The sequence below is a fragment of the Centruroides vittatus genome, unplaced genomic scaffold (assembly GCF_030686945.1).
Source record: "Centruroides vittatus isolate TY-2023 unplaced genomic scaffold, ASM3068694v2 contig_221, whole genome shotgun sequence".
Lineage (NCBI taxonomy): Eukaryota > Metazoa > Arthropoda > Arachnida > Scorpiones > Buthidae > Centruroides > Centruroides vittatus.
In genome coordinates, this window is record NW_027121377.1 from 1,177,852 (window position 1) to 1,195,018 (window position 17,167).

Consider the following 17,167-nt stretch of genomic DNA (forward strand, 5'->3'; position numbering starts at 1 on the left):
ATCCTTTATGAAATTTGAATTTTAATTGATATTCATCTATGAATTTATACACTTCAGATACAATGGGGCATTAAAAAAATAAGGGCAGATATACAGTTCTGGAAATCCTACAAAACCCAGATTTCCAAAAAGACCCACATCTCGGCTTTTTTCTTAAATTTCTTGCAATCCTGTAGGCGCTAAGAGGGTCATTTTTAGCAAGGAGATTATAAGTTCGAGCACACCCACAATGGGGCGACTGTTTACATTGTGGTAAGCCCATAAAAGCTGCAGCCGAGTGATGAGGGGCGTGGACGACATAATCGGAACAGACTACTCGTGAAGAATTCGGGTTGCTCGCACGGATTCGATATTGGATCCACCAGAGTGTTAGACCGACACTTCAGTCTGAAACCTGTAGAAACCAAAGGAACCTCTTTTTTTTAGCAAACTCATTATGATTTCGGCCGAACCCTCAAGAGGCAACCGGGCAGTGAGGAACGGGTCTCATAAATTCCGGATGGACCACCTCCCAAAAAAATTCTGAGGTTTATCAACCTGTCGGATTCGTTTTCCGGTTCCCCGGAGTAATAGGCTGCCATCTTAACTGCTCGGCCATCTAACAGTCCGTTCTAAAATATAAATTTGTTAAAAAAAAAATAGTAACTTTTATTCTATTTTTGTGCTTTTATACACCGTCTTTCTTTAATAAAAGCCAATTTATAAATATCACAATTGAATAAGCTCTCCATGCGTATAATTTACCACTTTGTGTTAATTAACAGATATCATTAACATATTTATAGAACTTACAGAAGGCTGATTTGTATTCATAAAAGTTTCTTTTACCAAAGCTCTATTCTTTAATAAATAATCTTAAATGGCACTTCACAGTTACCTACAGCTTGTATACTATATACAGGCTACTTAACTTATCTCATTAGATTTTAATAACTTGGTTTCCACTTGAAACTCATTTACTGCCTTATCCTGTTTACTTAATAGTTGCTACTACTACTTATATTACTGGCAAATGCGCCTGTTTGAGGTATTTGTAAATCGATAGCAGTTTCAAAAGGTATACTGCCACGACAGAGGTACTTTTAAATGTAATTAACAAGATACAATTTACATGTCAGGTTGATGTTAATTAATTTATCAGTAAATTTGTTTGGCTTGTATTAAAATTAGTGTTCCTACAGGTGTCTGTAGGTGGCAAGTAATGATTTAAACAAACTAATGATATGGCCCATTTCATGTGACTATTACCTATAGGAGATTTATTCAATACTACAATGAATATAAGAAGGGATGCTGTGATAAGACTATTTCATTTAGATAAAAATTTTATATGATTTTTCCCATTGAGGTCTTTCCCTCAATGGGTTCGACCAGCACAGGATGGGAAACAATACCACTGAATCGTATTACGTATAAAAATTATAGAGTTTTTTCCTGTGGACACAAGAGGGCCTTATTCCATACCCATGGCGAGCCCACTAGTGGCCTAATGGATGAAACCACTAAACACTGGATCGTTGATTCGCGCCAGACCAATGGGTTTTCTTAACGTATCTAACACTTAAATGAGAGAGTTTCCCCAGAAAATCCTCCCAGGAGACATTCCCTTCGGCAGATGCCCATATGTTGGGTTGTTTTTTTTTTGTCAAACGTACCCATCATGAGTTCCATTAGACGCATAACGGGGAGACTGGGTGATAAAGGGTGGAGCATAACAAATCTGGGACAGACAACTCCTAAAAACTACTGGGGCCGTTCTCCAGAATTCGATCCTCGGTTGCCCAAAACTGTAGGTTGACACCTAACATTTCGGCCATTCTGCTATCAAAATTAAATGGGTCTGGTCAGTACTTTTACGTTGATACATATTTTTGGTTTATACATATTTAGTTGTTTTCTACACAAGTTCAAGAAATGCTTTGTATAGTTTAATTAATATTGCAAACCTCAAACACAATTTACCATGTATAAATTTACTAAAATATCAAAGTGCTTATATACATTAATTGCCTGTTTTCTCTGTGAGAATAATGTAAAACGAACATATAAAATTCATTATGGTTATAAGTATGTACATAAAAATAAAATGAATGTAGAAAAACTGTACAAGAAGAGCGGCGGTGGTCCCGATTATATGCGGTCGTCAATGATATACGTAATTATATACAAGAATCAAAAGATACAAATATTGGTGCCACATTCGTATGGATCCGAATTTCTTCCAGAATATTTAGAATCTTCTTGGTCTTCTAAAAATTCCGTTGTTAATGAGATAGAAAGAGGAACCGTTGGTTTCCTGATTCCAGCAAAATGAACCTCAGAAAGATTATAATATGGAAGACAAGAGTTCAAAGATATGGTAGATAGCATTTCTTCTTCAGGATAGTCAATTTTATCACGCATTCTGAATTTCGTATGAGGTTTCACGTTTTCATATATGGCATCGTTATTTCTATTTCCTTTGTCGTGGGCATTCTTCCTGTCATAGGATGTTGTGTACGTATTCGAAGGTGAGAGTTTTGGCTGCCTGGAAAAGTAAACGTGTCAAGTTGATGGTGCATAAAACTCAATGGATGACAGAAGGGCACAAAATTTACCTTTGCAAGGACTGATATCGCGAATCTTCTTTAATAGTAGATAGGAAAAACACTCTCTCATTTGTAGATGTAACGCACCAAGAACCTCTCCTGTCAGGAGAAGCCATCGTACACGATATTCCCGAAAGATCTCTTTGCCATACTACTGACGAAACAAATCACATCAATGTGGAATAGTGTAAAACTGTCAAAACATGATGCAAAATGCTTACCTTGTTCAGTTTTTTGCAGGTGTTCTTCGTGATTTCTCTCCAATCCAAAGAGATCGGTGGAATACGTAATTAGAAGATCGATGACTCGTGTTTGATGTATTGTATCCATCAGACACGAGATGGAATTTGTGTCGTTTCTGTTGATAGAAGGAATATTGATTGATTCTAACAAAAACTGGCGATATCGCGTGAAAATGTAACATACCTCGTTCTCATGAGCGTTGGTCCAAAGACAATACCAAGATTGCTAGATGGCATATTGTTGAATTCGGATAATTTGGCAACCCTAAAAGTTATGAAAAAATTAAGGATCAACCGATGAAATACATTTCTTATAAAATTTTTATAGGTTATATTATTACCTTTTTAAATGATTGATTAAAAATGCCAAAGTGACATAATGAATGGGAGGTAATCGTTGAATTAAATTCTGTAATTTATCTAGAATAACTTCTTCGTTTGCTTCTTCTTTCTTCGGTGGATTTTCCTGAATTTTTTTATTTTGTTTATTATAAATTTAAATATAAAATGTATCACTAGATTTATGAATATCACATAGATAAACCTACCTTTGCAATTTTTATAAACTCTGCATATAAATTATAAGTTAGCAAGGGTTCGGGTAACTGTATATAAGAAAAATTAATTGAAAAAGATGTATAAAACATGATGCTCGCGAATTATGACAGTTAATATTATTAATGGAAAATATAAATACTTGTACAAAAGAAAACACTACAGTTTATATAGAGGATGTAATAAGAGGAAAGGCAAATACTTTGGAAGTTTATTCCTCACAACAAGAGAAAAACTCCACGACGGTCCACCTCATGAGCTTTTTCTGTTGCTGTGAGGAATCATCTCCTAATGGAAATGAATGGTTTCTGAGAAAAAGACACAAATGTCAGCAGAGATACCGAAATCCTTTTTACACCTCCAACTGCATTGCAGCTATATCAGCGGTTCCCAACCAGTTGTCCGCGGACCACCAGTGGTACGCAAGAGCTAAAATATGGTCCGCGAAAGATTTAAAACTTTTATTCATTTTAAATTATTATTCCCACATTGATACATAACTGATATTTAATTTTTACTAAAAATGTTTGTTTTCTATTATAATAGTACTGTTGAAGCATGTTACTCTTGAGTTTAACGATTACTTATGTTAAAAGTTTTGATTAAAGTTTATTTTTAGATTGACACAGTTCATTTTTCTTAAACCTTGTGGTCCCTGCTAAGAACAATGAAATCAAAGTGGTCCCTGGTCAAAAAAAGGTTGGGAACCGCTGGGCTAGATAGATGATGAAGTAAGTGTACTGAGAAAAGGTAAACTCCCGTGATTAACTTATTGTCCCAATAAAACAGGCTGCCTCAGTTATCAGAGGATAGGGACTCACTTCGAAGAAGTACACACAGTTTATTTACGTTGTGCCCAAAAATAGGGTGGCCACTTTTAGAACCTCCTTCCTATGATATCATCATTCCTTCCTGTCATTGATATCAGTAGCAACATTAATACTTGACGTGCCAAATTGTGAAACATTCATACTGCTGTATCTTTCTTAATATTAATAAACCACATATTCACATAGATCTTTTTTATGTACAGGTACCACTCCCGTACATTCACCTACCGTAGTTATCTTTCCTCCCGATACAACCTGTACACATGTATAGTATTTATCCCCTCTTACATTATATTAATGTAAAATATTATAATGATGAAATTCAGAGCCTTAAAGTTTATCAATTTTTCTGGTAATATGATGCAAAAATTGTTCAACATACCTGTCGAAAGTAATGTTTAAGAACACTAGTAATAACATTTATAGGAACTTCAGTTAAATCAACTAAGTCAGGGCCATTTTCGAACATCTGGCAGAGAGACTCTACATCCGATTTGACTCCGGAGACTCTATAGAGGCCCTACAAAAATCAAATAAGATGAAAATCGTGCAAAATATAATTATAACCGAATTGAATCAAAATAGTATACCTTACTGAAGTAGCCTCTTCGTTCAATTTCGGTGATACACTTTTTTACAAGAAGTGGTATAGGTTCACCCGTCTCTTCGGCCTGTTGAGTCAAATCGACTCCAAATGTCGTCATTTTGGGACGGAGCCGTTTATGACCACACTGAATGACTAGAAACTCCAAACACTTTTTGTGACAGGATAACGCACACTGAAAAGAGTTAAGCAATTTTCAAACCGCATTGCAGCAGTGTTTAGCATTAAAATTGAGTGTGGTCCTACCTCACTGCATTCTACACCCTGAAAGTACACATAATTTTCACAACGACGACATTTTGAAGGGGTTCTTAATTTTCTGAACGTATGCGTTTCGGCAGCTTTCGAGTAACGATTGCGATTAGTTTCGTCTTCGGCTTCACTTAAAGATCTCCTCAGTTTAAACGTGTGACCATGTGATTCCCAACTACCCGAATCGTTTTGAGAATCGTTACAACTGAAAAATATTACATTTTATAGTAAGCAGCCTTTTAAATTCTAAACATGTAGATCTTAACGTACTTTTCCTCGGGTATATAAGGCTCGAAAACAAACTGATTCGTTCGTAATGTTCCCTCATCGGGCACAGGTAATTTTTTTATGTATTCTGCATATTGCATACCAAGTTCATAATCTTTGCTTCTTTCGCAGAATGACTTAATCTGCAAGAAGAAATTTAAAATTTAAAATTTGTGATTCTTCTGTTTATGAACAGTAAACAAACATACCTGGTCGGGTAAATCAGAATACGTATTGAACTGCAGTTCGAAGTAGTTACAAGTGAGGGTCCTCATTATGTTATCGCATTGATAAACCAATTCTCTTACTTGATGTAGAAGATTCCTCTGCAGAGATTATACTTAATACGAATTGAAACTATCAAAAATGGCGTGTAAATGTCTGGTTGTACTCACTTTTACTTGGTTCAAGGCTTTTTGCCTTTCGTTAGCTTCAACTACACACGCTTTGTAAGTTGTTTCTGCCTCCATGGCTTTCTGCAAAGCATCATCTTCCACTCTTCTCTTCTTCTCGACTTTGCCATTAAGTTGACCATTTTCCACTTTCTGTGCCAAGAACTTGGCTCTAGAATATTCTTGATTTCTTTGGATATACATAGCTTTTGATCTAGTTAGATTATTTATTGCTTCGTGCTAGAATGAAAAATCGACATCTAGGAATACAATGAATCGACTATTCCTGAAATGTGAAAAATCAAACTTACAGTTTTCTTCAACTCTCTATGCCAGACATCTTTTAATTGCTTTCTAACCTTTTCCACTTCGCTAACTTGTGCTGCAAGAGGCTATTGAACACATTTATAAACAAAATAACAGATATACATTAAAATATAATTAATTATCAATGTTTTTACCTCAATAAAAATCTGGCCTTGCAGTTGTCCAGCAGACTGCAAGCGTATAGCTGCGTGTTCGATATCTTGATGAACTGCTGAAGAATATATCGAATGGAACGGGAGGAAAATCTGTAAAATATTATTATCTATGATAAAAAAATTATTAAAGTATAATTAATTATGGCATGAGCCGCTTACGTGTTCTTTGAGTGCCAATTTTGCTGACTGCGCCAACTTTTCCAGCTGTTGAGCATACTCCACTTCTATATGACGAGAAAATAAACAAATTAATTAAAATATCTCATAATTTTTTAATTAATTACTTTCACTGAATCAGATCAAGGATCCATGAAAAGAATTTAGTTTAAGAGTTTTTCAAACCTAATCCCTTATCATTCAGGTCAATGACTTAACAATGAATTTAATATTATGAATAAATAAATATAACGTTTTGATATTAAAAATAGTAAATATTCTTGATTAATTTCTTAATAATATTTATTTAAATAAATAAATTAAGAAACATAATCATGTCGTCACATTTTGCAACTTTTATCCTCCACTAGAGGGTGTTAAATAAAATCCAAAGGATCCAAGAAATATAAAAAAGCGCTGTCTAGTGGAAATAAAATTTCCACGAATGTGATGTCAGAATGATATTTAAATTCTAATTAATACTTAAACGTATGAATCAACAACATATGTAACTCATTTTATTCTTATTGGGGTTTGAATTATAGCATTTGTTTATGCATAAAACTGAAAATAAATATTAAAAGATGATTGTTCTTACCGAATTGAGTCCTTCTTTCAATGTAACTGATTATGTCTTTAGCGTACTTTGACCAGAGTTTTAAGTGGTGAAGGGCAAAGTCTACACCTTCTTTAAGCTTCATCAAATTGATATCTTTATCGTCTGGGTTGTCTAAAAGGGTTAAAACATATTCTGTAATTATATAAACATTTAAACACGTCTTCTTTTAACTTCAAACTCTTGTTTATACGACTTTAATCTAAAAAATCACTTGGTCTCACCGCCCAGGTACAACACACAGCGCTGTGTAAACCGAATTTAACTAAATTTTCTCCTTCTAATTCATTATTTAGGTCATAAACTCCCAAAATTTTATTGTTTTCTATGAAGTTCCGGGTCTTTATCAGCAATTTTCTCTGCTCTTATTATCTAACAACGTGTCGGGATTTATTGAGGGAGTTTCTCACGATTTTTGGGTAGGTGCAAGACCCAAACAGAAATTAAAACCCAATATTGTAGGGAAGTAAAGGTTTTTAAAAGAGTTTTGAAGTTGCAAAAGCAAGAATTCTTACCGCCATCGTCCAGATCAAACGCAGACTCTTCGTTCATCAGAGCAAAGTTTTCGCAAGACTGAAATAAGAAACATATACTCCTCACACAAGAGACTTTCATGATAATGGATGTTGAAGAAAATTTCATACCTGTGACTTAACCAGGGTGGGACGTGAAGTTGACTCTTCAGTAAAATATTTAGATACCCTGAAAAAAAAATGTTCGATTATCCTGTTCTATACTTTCTATGTCATTATACAAGTTCATTCAATGCAATTTTACACATCATTAGACATAAAAAAATTATCCTCGCTACAATATCCTGAAGTTAGAAAAACCTGAATTTTAAAGAAATTCTCACTCTCATTCCTTTAAGAAAATGACTTTAAAAAAAATTAATTGCTATATTTTCACAAGGCAAAACTTATTGTGAAAACAGAGATTTGAAAGTGCCATAAGTTGGAAGTTTAGGTGACATTTTATAAGGGTTTCTTGTATTTTCTTTTCTTGTAGGGTATGGAGAAGTTACACCTATAGACAAATTAATGCGATAAATATATTTTTGCATAAAATTAACGTTAATATTCATCTACTGTAATGTCGCACACAAAAGTGAGCTAATTCCTGTACTGGATATTCAGGGAAACAATGTAAAAATCTTCAATAACGGGTATTTTAAATAATGTTTATTTTTAGAATTTAACCTAAAAAAAAACAGTAATTGTGTGAGTTTTTACAAGGAGAAAAGGCCCCAAAACTCGAAAACTTAGCGCTTAAAAAAGTCGTAGAAGCTTCACGCCCGAAGCCACATTATTTAAGGCTAATTAGCGCCCTCTATACGCGAGAGCACAAGTAAGAATTTAAGCAGAAAAAAGTACTTAAGAGCCTCTCGGAAAGAGTCACACCTTCCAAAAAATAAAAAAAAAGACTTCGTAAATGGCTCATTTCATTAAAAAGAGATATTCATTAACGAGGGGTGAAGTTAAAAATAAACACAATAAAAGCTCCTTCATCCAATTTAACGATTGTTTAGCGCGGGTTAATGTTTGTTTACAGGTTGAGGGCGAACAAAAGGAAACGGATCGCTGTTTTTGTTCCCATGTGGGTCGTTAAGGTGGAGGATTTTTCGGCCGGGTCACGTGATCCAACGGGTGTGCTTTTTTGGACCGAGTTCCGCTATTGTCGAGTGAATTAACCAGGTCTGCTTTGAATGAAACGGAAAAGCTTGACTAACCAACTCGAATTTTCTTCCTCGATACTTTATATTTTCGAGTTAATAAGCTCGTAAAAATCGATAACAGGAAGTTACAGAGTATAGTCACGTGACGGTGACGTACATTGAGAGTGCGAAGAGCTATCATGTGGCTAGTTTCGTTTCCTTCCCCCCAGAGTTACGACCTTAACAGCAGGCGTGCCTCAGTTTTGTTAGCTTGAGTAAGGCATAATCAAGGATGTGACTAATGGCGGAGGTCACAGTTTCAAATTTTGCAGCTAAAATTTGGAAGCGTAACCTTACTAAACTAGATTTCTTTTTATTTAAATTTCGTGTGAGTAATGTTACGATTCTCGGCGTCACAAAATCGACTCTTAGATCGTGATTCTTAATTAAAATTCGACAGAACAATTGAAAAACAGCTACTTTTGTCTCGAATTAGTGTTACGTATCTAAGGACATAACCAGATAAGATCGACTTGTGACGCTGCTTTAATCGTGACTTGACTAGTAACGTGACTCACAGTGTATATCGAGTTGTCCAGTTATGTGACTCTTGCTTATAATTCGATTTAAATTTCACGAAATTCGTGATTGGTGAGAATGGCGGCGAGTCACATGACATTGCTACAGATGGCGAGGAACATTTTTTACAATCTCAAACTTATGGTAGGAAAATTAGGGATTTTTTATGAAATATTCTAGACATACCTGTTGTTAAATTCTAGGGAGAAACGTTCCAGAGCAGCTAACCATTGTCTCGAGTCTGGTTGTCTGGTGCCGTTACCTGTTACGTCACGAATGAGTTAAACATAACCATTCCCGTTAAGGTATTACGGGAGATTTAAAGTGACTTACCCTTTGACAGTTCGGCTAAGGTCTCTGTGGCAATGAGTAAGTTGTGTGACTGGAAGGGTGGCCACTTTTCTGTGATTCTGCGTAGGATTTGTATCACTTCGGCAACACCAAGGAAAGCATTGGACTGCAACATCTCGTGTCCTGTAAATACAATAAAAACACGGGTCACACAACGTGTACAGTTTGCTTGTCGAAAACAATGTTACCAGGATTTTTCGGCGTAACGCTTTTTACTTTAACGGTCCGCTGGTATTTCACGTGGTATAATATATGTGGCACCCTCTCCAGACGTTACTACTTACGTTTGTGATTAGGTGTGACGCTCTGTTTTAAGTCATTAGCAGTATTGGCTCGCCTTAACGTTACGGATTCGTTTGCTACGTTACTTATCTCGTATGCAGCACTTTATTTATAACTTTTTCGTAACAGGCTTATTTCGGTCACGTGTCGTGTTGTAGTCTAGTATGTACTGGTACCAGTCACGTTGTGTGTAAGTTTACTTAAGTGACACGTGTCACGCTTTGATTAGTAAATTTGATACTGTCACGTTATATAGGGGCTAATTTAGATACTGTCACGATATATAGGGGCTAATTTAGATACTGTCACATCACATTATGTAAAAGCTAATTTAGATACTGTCACGTTATATACAGACTGCTTGGGATATTGTCACGTTATATACAGACTGCTTGGGATATTGTCACGTTATATACGGACCGGTTTTAGATACTGTCACATTACAAGTGAGTTAAAATGTAGGGTTTCGTTCATAGTCACATTAAATACGATAAGGTAATTACCAAACTAATCGCGTTACATACTGTAGGTGTATATTAGTTAAACTAGCGGAGTCACTTGTCATATTAAACAGGATTTTCTCCGTTCCAAGTTAAAATTGTTAATGATAAAAATCTTATTGACAATATCTGATTTTGTAATTGCTCTTTCTAAGTCACTTTTGACTATAGACGAGCCTGATCAGTCACGTGATTTCTTTAATTGTCGCGAGACGAAGCGGAAAATCTATTCACATCGTCACGTCACATCGTCAAACTCGCGTAACTAACTGTAGCTAACAGTATCGATTCAGTAATTAAATGAATCAATCAGGTAACATCCGCTCTACGTCACGAACAGTAAAAAACGAAATCAATTTTCAGTCACGTTCATTCGAATCACACGATTTGTGCGTATTTTGTATTGCGTGTGACTAGTAACAAACTTGACCTTAGGGTAATTTAAATCACGTGACCGAGAGCTCTCGATCTCCGTTTAGTGTTACGTCAATTTAACGTAACATCCGCATTTTCCCACAATATAAAAGCTCAAAAGGACCTTTTATATCGGCATTGTGTATTTGGCACACACTTAACAAAACGGTCACGTGATCGATTTATCAAATCCTCCTCTTCAGTGACTGTGTAATTACCACCCCCCGCGGTGATTTGTTACCTGTCGAACGACGTTCGATAAATAGTGCATTGTACTGTACAACGGAGGGTGTAAAAAGGTTATTGTACTGGTCGCGCGCGCGCAACCCATTTTGTCAGCGAGGTGAATGGAATCAATGTAAAACAAAGTGCTAACGTCACCACTTCTTTGACGTCACTTCTCACAACAGTTTATTCCCTTAGAACACTGGGATAATCGATACTAACAGAAGCCCACGTAATTTTTTAGGAGCGTGAATCTAGTTAAACAACACGCGATTCTCGTACGTCACGAATTTAGTCACTTTCACGAAAATCACGATACCATGTGACTTATAAGAAACTAGGGAACTAGTTTAGGGTCACATGACTTTAGTCTAACGATGGGTGTATAGTCACGTACTCCATTGAAGCACGACGAACGTGACGTCTCGAAGTCTGGCGGAGTGGCAATTCCTATGAACGTTATCTGAAGTGACGACACACAGCGTTACAATACTCACGCACTCTTTGACATTCCGTAATTTGTCAAGTAGCCACTTCAGAAAATGGTGACTTAGTCACGTGACAATTTAAGGCTATAAATTCCAATTAACGATACGTCACTTACACGCGACACCGAGTCTAGCCGTTTCATCACGTAGGCGGGCAGCAACCACGTGACTTAACTAATAACTGAGTAACTGTCTCTCATCCCCGTTACGCGATCACTAACGATAAACACGAGGCTCAGGTGTTACTTGCGTTACAACTTACCATTTCTCTGATAGTGACTTATCAGCCGTCCCAAATTGCACTTTAAGTGGGACACGTCTGCCAAAATGTCCTCCTTTTCGTGCGTCATGTCGCTCTTCACCAGATCGATGTCACCCTCGCTGGTCACGAAGCTGGAATTGCTGTATCTAGACAGCGTGTGATAATGGTAATGGCAACAATTGCTGTCGTAATCATCGTTTCCCCTTCCGAGCTGTGGGAAAAGGAAGTGCGAAATTAGTCACGAGCATCAACTTTCTCAACAGGTGTTACGAATAAACGGTTACGGATGTCAAGCGAGTCTGGCAATCACGCGGTAGACACTAAAATACCTTTTTATAGAATTATCTACGTCATACGTAGCTGGAGGGTAGAGATCAAAAACCTTGTCTAGAGCATACACCTTTCGATCTACACACCTGTGAGGTCAGGCAAACGACAGTGTGTCTATAAACAGAACACGTAAATAATACACGGTGTGACTTAGCAGAAGAAAGAAACAACGACATAGCTTAGTGTTTCTGTATAGTTCTTCAAACAAAACGCTATTTAAGACAAAGAAATGTGTGTTTACCATAAGAAAGGTCATTTGTTTCGTGTGTTTTGCAGTCGAGTTTCTGCTACACACAGGGCTAAAACACTAAAATATAGCAACTAAAAAAACAATTTGGAACTAAAAATTTTTGAAGTAGACAAAGCTTTAAGCCACATTTAAATCAATTGTAAGTCAAGGAAACGAGAATTTAGTATTGAAGATAATCAAAAGTTTTGAGTGCAAAGTAGAAAAAGTTGCAGAATATCAACAATTCTGAGAATTTCCTTCCTTAAAATAGTTGCATAAAACGTATTAAATATAATAATAATAGCAGAAATCCAGTTGGAAAAGTAAGAACGTTGACTCTGTGTTTATGTTCTTGTGTTTTGAAATATGCAAATCGCAGCTGTTTATAGTATTTCGCTGTCAAAGAACTAGTTCTTTGACTTCTGTTTGCAAAATGCTATAATCAAGAAACACTTTATTCTGTGGACTTTGATTCGTACATTTGTACAAATGATAGAGGGTGATTCGTAGTTAAAGAACCCTTATAGAGGAGTATTTACCACACTCCAAGTGCATGCCAAATCTGGAATGGTGACGTTTCGGCATGTGCGGAAGACAGTTCCTTAAAAATTAAAGTTATTGCGAAAATTCACCGCTGGGGCGATTTTGGCGCCGCAGACAACTCAGGTTTTCTTTGTACAACGTTATACAGAATCATAAACGAATTTGCTTAATGTGGAGTCTCCATTCCGAAGGTGATAAGCATGAAGGATGCTGCACCTTCAGTACTTGTGAAATGACAGGTTTAATGGGTGAAGCTTTGCAGCGCAGCATTACCATTGTTTCCATAAAACAGTGGGAGATTAAGAACTACTGTTTCTACTGTTGTGACTACTGTTATGCCCAGAACTTTGCTGCAATTCGTGTTCCTACGCCAAGGAATCTGCTTTCTCGCTGCTTGTAGGGAAGTGCCCTAGTGACGAGTTTTGGTACCCACTGTATTTCTTATATCTCTAAAAATTCATATTTTATGCTTTGAAATGACGTTCTTTAAACGATTCTGCTGTCTTTTATTCAAAATATCTTCAAAAATATTGAAAAGGACGGCATAAACAGCAACGTTATAAGCTATAAACTTAGAAAGGGCAGCATTGAATTATTCACTATAAGCGTGAAAGAGGCAGTATTATTGACTAGAAGCGTGCAATATTCATCAGAATGTTTGTAAATAAGAAAGGATCGTTGATTAGGGTGAGGGAGGGAAGAGTATTTTTATCTGTCTGTTCTCAGATAGAATTACTCCTCCACTTCTAGCAACTGTTGGGTCGACGTCCAGGAAATTTTTCTTTCTCTTTCTCTACACTCACTTTTTTTCTTTTCCTCCTCCTCCCCTTTTCCCTATTTCATATTAATCGCCATTCTTCCGCTTTTAGTGCAGTCACACCGTGCGTTAAAACCGAGTCGTCACGCCTAAAAATGGCTCTCTATTAGTCACGTGCTAGAAGTAACCACCCCCGTGCGTAACTAAACAAATATTTTGTTAGTTAACGTTCGATCGCTTATTCTGTGTTTTTTCTGTTAACGAATGCGTTACATAGGGGTGTGTCTTCGACCGCTGTTAGCCATTAAATCACTTTTCGAGGTCAAATTCGTAAAAAATGCGCGCGAATATCTGATAGCATCGGCAGTAAATGACTGTAAAAACGTATTATCGACGGTAATTATTATTACGCGCGTATACCACGTCTCGTGGTTATACATGCATAACACTTAATTACCAAAGCTTCTATTGTCGAACTAGCGCTATGGTAATTAAGATTATGACAGAATTTGTAGTTATGGTAAAACAGAGAATTTTTACGTTTATAGTGAATATTATTGCATTTTTTATGCTTTTATGCTGCATATTTTGTGCTTATGTTGCATATTCTTTTGCTATGATATAACCTTAACCACTATCCTGCATAAAATGTCGCTGTATGTATATGGAATTCCATAAAGATGTAATACTACGGTGAGTATGACCGTATGATCATACTGTTATATACCATATCTTTATGTCCATACCATATAATTGTATTACCATGTAAGTTACTATAATAATTATAGGCTAACGTTACCATAGCTACCATAAACCATGATTTTATAAATAGCTACCGGTTTATGGTAGCAATATAAACCTTAATCCCATTATAAAGTATAATGTATCGATGCTATAAGATATGGTAATGTAGAATGGTGAAAAGAATTTATAGTCACTATATTGTAAAAATACAGCTATCACAGATTATGATTATGGTTATTAAATACAAGAACATATTCATCGTTATCTTATTTACCTTTATAAATTTCAGTTGGCAACCTTATAAACACAACTTACTATGGTTAAGGCGAGTATTTAAAGTTCTGCTAGCAAATTATCATATATATATATGGTAAATGTACGCATTGTAACGCTCTAGAAGCATATTTATTATCATGCACCCCAAGTTATTATGTGTTATTCACACGAACCGTTATAATTCTCATTGAAAATCGTTACACTGTTACTCATTGTATTTTTTAAGTAATTAGCACAGATGTGGCTAGAAAATTTAAAACAGTTTAGAAATGTGATACCAATTAAGTTACGTCCAGTAACACGTATTACCATAGAGAATTGTATTTACTTATAAGCGTTACGTTCGTATTTCATATTCTTTATTTTCGTATTATTGTTGTATGTGTCTATAAATTGTTTTGTAAGAGAGCTATATTAGAATGAATAGCTCATTAACTATTGTGGAGAGCTGTAAATATTAGAACGAGTAGCTCATTCACTATTGTGGGGAGCTGCAAGTATTAGAAAAGAGTAGCACATTTACCATTGTGGGAGCTGCTGCAAGTGTTAGAAAGAGTAGCTCATTAACTATTGTGAGGAGTTGCAAATACTGTATTAGTAAAGAGTAGCACATTCACTGTTGTGGGGAGCTGCTGCAAGTATTAGGGAGTGTAGCTGATTAACTATTGTGGGGAGCTGCAAGTGTTAGAAAGAGTAGCTCATTAACTATTGTGAGGAGTTGCAAATACTGTATTAGTAAAGAATAGCTCATTCACTATTGTGGGGAGCTGCAAGTAAGAGTAGCTTATCACGTAATACTAATAGACTCGATACAGAATAGGGTGGAAAGGAAGCTAACATTTTTTCCTCTTCTCGCAAGGCTTCTGCATTCGTAAATAATGACGAATGCCAGTCCAGGGAGTGAAGCAACCCCACAGGACACGAAAAACATTCCCCGGATAAAATAACACCAGAAATCGGGTGCGGGACATTAATGGGAGGTCTCGTTGGCATGTGCACGCACAACCGTGCAGTAGGCGGATGTCAGCCATTTTTTTCCCCCTGTTACGAACACGATATCTGTGGCCATATGGTTAGTTCAAGGAAAATTCTTGACTCGGGCCATTGTGCTAACCAAACTACAGCGATCTAATTACAACGCTATACGTCATACGGGGTGTTAACCGTTACAAGATAAACTTCGTCGAACAAAGTTATTACTGTGACGTCACCGGCACTAGTTGTTGTTACTCGGATGGCGAGGATCTTCGTGTGACACGCAGAATTATGCAAATTACTGTACGTTATGCAAAGATTTGAACGGTGGTCACGTGACCGGGTGTCGGTATCTCAAAGGCGCCGAATGTTAAAGCGTAACACGCGATGACACAGTTATAACACACAAAAAAATAGTTTTTTTTAAAAATAGTTTTTGAGTGTGACGACATCTGAGGATGGAATTTTAACATTAATTCATACTAATTTAAAATTAATGAACCGTAAGAATTGATAATTAGAACCGTAATTTTTGATATTTATGAGGTCCCTTTACTTATCTATAATAACTAGAAGGCCTTTCTAGTTCGTTATGCAAACTTATCCTGCCTTTCCACCTTCTTACACATACAAAAGAAGGCCTCTATAACGCAATTAGAGGATAAACAAGCCCTTCCGAGTCATTTACGGAGTGGTAAATAGATTGTATGGTTTGGCCTTTGTAACTCCACAGAAAAACTATATAAGGCCTTTGTTACTTCTTGTATACATCAAACAGACCGTTCTACTGTTCTAACCTACTGGTTGACGTCTTTCTACTACTTCTATATAGAAACTAAGCAGCGATGAATACGGGAGACAACATCGAAGGGTGGAGAAGAAGGTTAATTGTTGGTAATTTATTTATGCACAAGGTTAATTGTTAATTATTAACGAAGAACAAATGAATCGGACCCACCTGCTCGAAGAATCCTCTCCATTCCGATTTGCATTTCTTGACCCTGCATACAAAGCAGAGCGATTTAGCTACATCAAACATGTTGCCTTCGATATGAGCACTCACTATCCATCACCCTACATCTGGACACGAAAAATTCCCAGTAACGCGATGCCAAAAAATGACGAAGTACAATCCCTGCCCCCAGAAGAGGTCTGCCAGTTTGTCAAAGTGGTTAGTGTTGCTCCTAGTGGAGTGACAAGGTTTCACCAGCAACACCCCACGCCATTGGTCGCCGTCTTAGCGAAAAACTACTGCTTCACACCACTCACACGAGGCTGTGGAAGGACCAGTCTGCGTGTAGTTTAATTTTACATCATGAAACGGGGGTTACTTATCCTCGTAATTATCCTCGTAATTAATTATAATTAACGGTAGTAAATTATACAAAGTTGTTTATAAGTCCATCGACTTGGATTAACTGGAGCCAATTTGTTGTTAAAAGTGGAATTTTTCGATGATGAACAGCGTTGTTTTCTTGTTTCTGATAGGGAACAGATGTTTACGTTACAAGATAAATATGTATCATCAGGGGAAAAAAATTCCCTGTTTGATATTTCGCAGGTGGTGTTACGCT

The 17,167-nt window shown here is 36.5% G+C and overlaps 1 protein-coding gene across 2 annotated transcripts; it reads right to left on the reverse strand.

The window, feature by feature from the left end:
- Window positions 1-1,957: 1,957 nt before the first annotated feature.
- Window positions 1,958-16,842, reverse strand: LOC136970854 (rho GTPase-activating protein 45-like). 2 transcript variants are annotated; one of them, XM_067265345.1, is made up of 22 exons: window positions 16,552-16,842; window positions 11,740-11,950; window positions 9,551-9,691; window positions 9,404-9,479; window positions 7,629-7,686; window positions 7,500-7,557; window positions 6,967-7,098; window positions 6,372-6,436; window positions 6,192-6,302; window positions 6,042-6,122; window positions 5,734-5,970; window positions 5,548-5,664; window positions 5,342-5,481; window positions 5,066-5,276; window positions 4,806-4,994; window positions 4,598-4,735; window positions 3,379-3,435; window positions 3,172-3,296; window positions 3,015-3,095; window positions 2,810-2,946; window positions 2,598-2,739; window positions 1,958-2,527 (listed from the first exon to the last, which is right to left on the reverse strand). In XM_067265345.1, the coding sequence occupies exons 1-22, from the start codon at window positions 16,630-16,632 to the stop codon at window positions 2,173-2,175; spliced, it is 2,943 nt and encodes a 980-aa protein (XP_067121446.1). In that variant the 5' UTR covers window positions 16,633-16,842; the 3' UTR covers window positions 1,958-2,172. The 2 variants fall into 2 exon arrangements, with proteins under 2 accessions (XP_067121446.1, XP_067121445.1); XM_067265344.1 differs by having other exon boundaries at window positions 2,598-2,742.
- Between the last annotated feature and the right edge of the window lie 325 nt (window positions 16,843-17,167).

What these genes read in the sequence shown, in the direction of transcription:
- LOC136970854 (XM_067265344.1), bottom strand. Translation starts at nt 16,632, where the DNA reads ATGTTTGATGTAGCTAAATCGCTCTGCTTTGTATGCAGGGTCAAGAAA. An exon ending in GAAGAGGCTACTTCAGTAAG is followed by an intron (nt 4,736 to 4,805) that starts GTATACTATTTT and finishes TGATTTTTGTAG; the next exon opens with GGCCTCTATAGAGTCTCCGG. An exon ending in TTAATCAATCATTTAAAAAG is followed by an intron (nt 3,096 to 3,171) that starts GTAATAATATAA and finishes CATAACTTTTAG; the next exon opens with GGTTGCCAAATTATCCGAAT.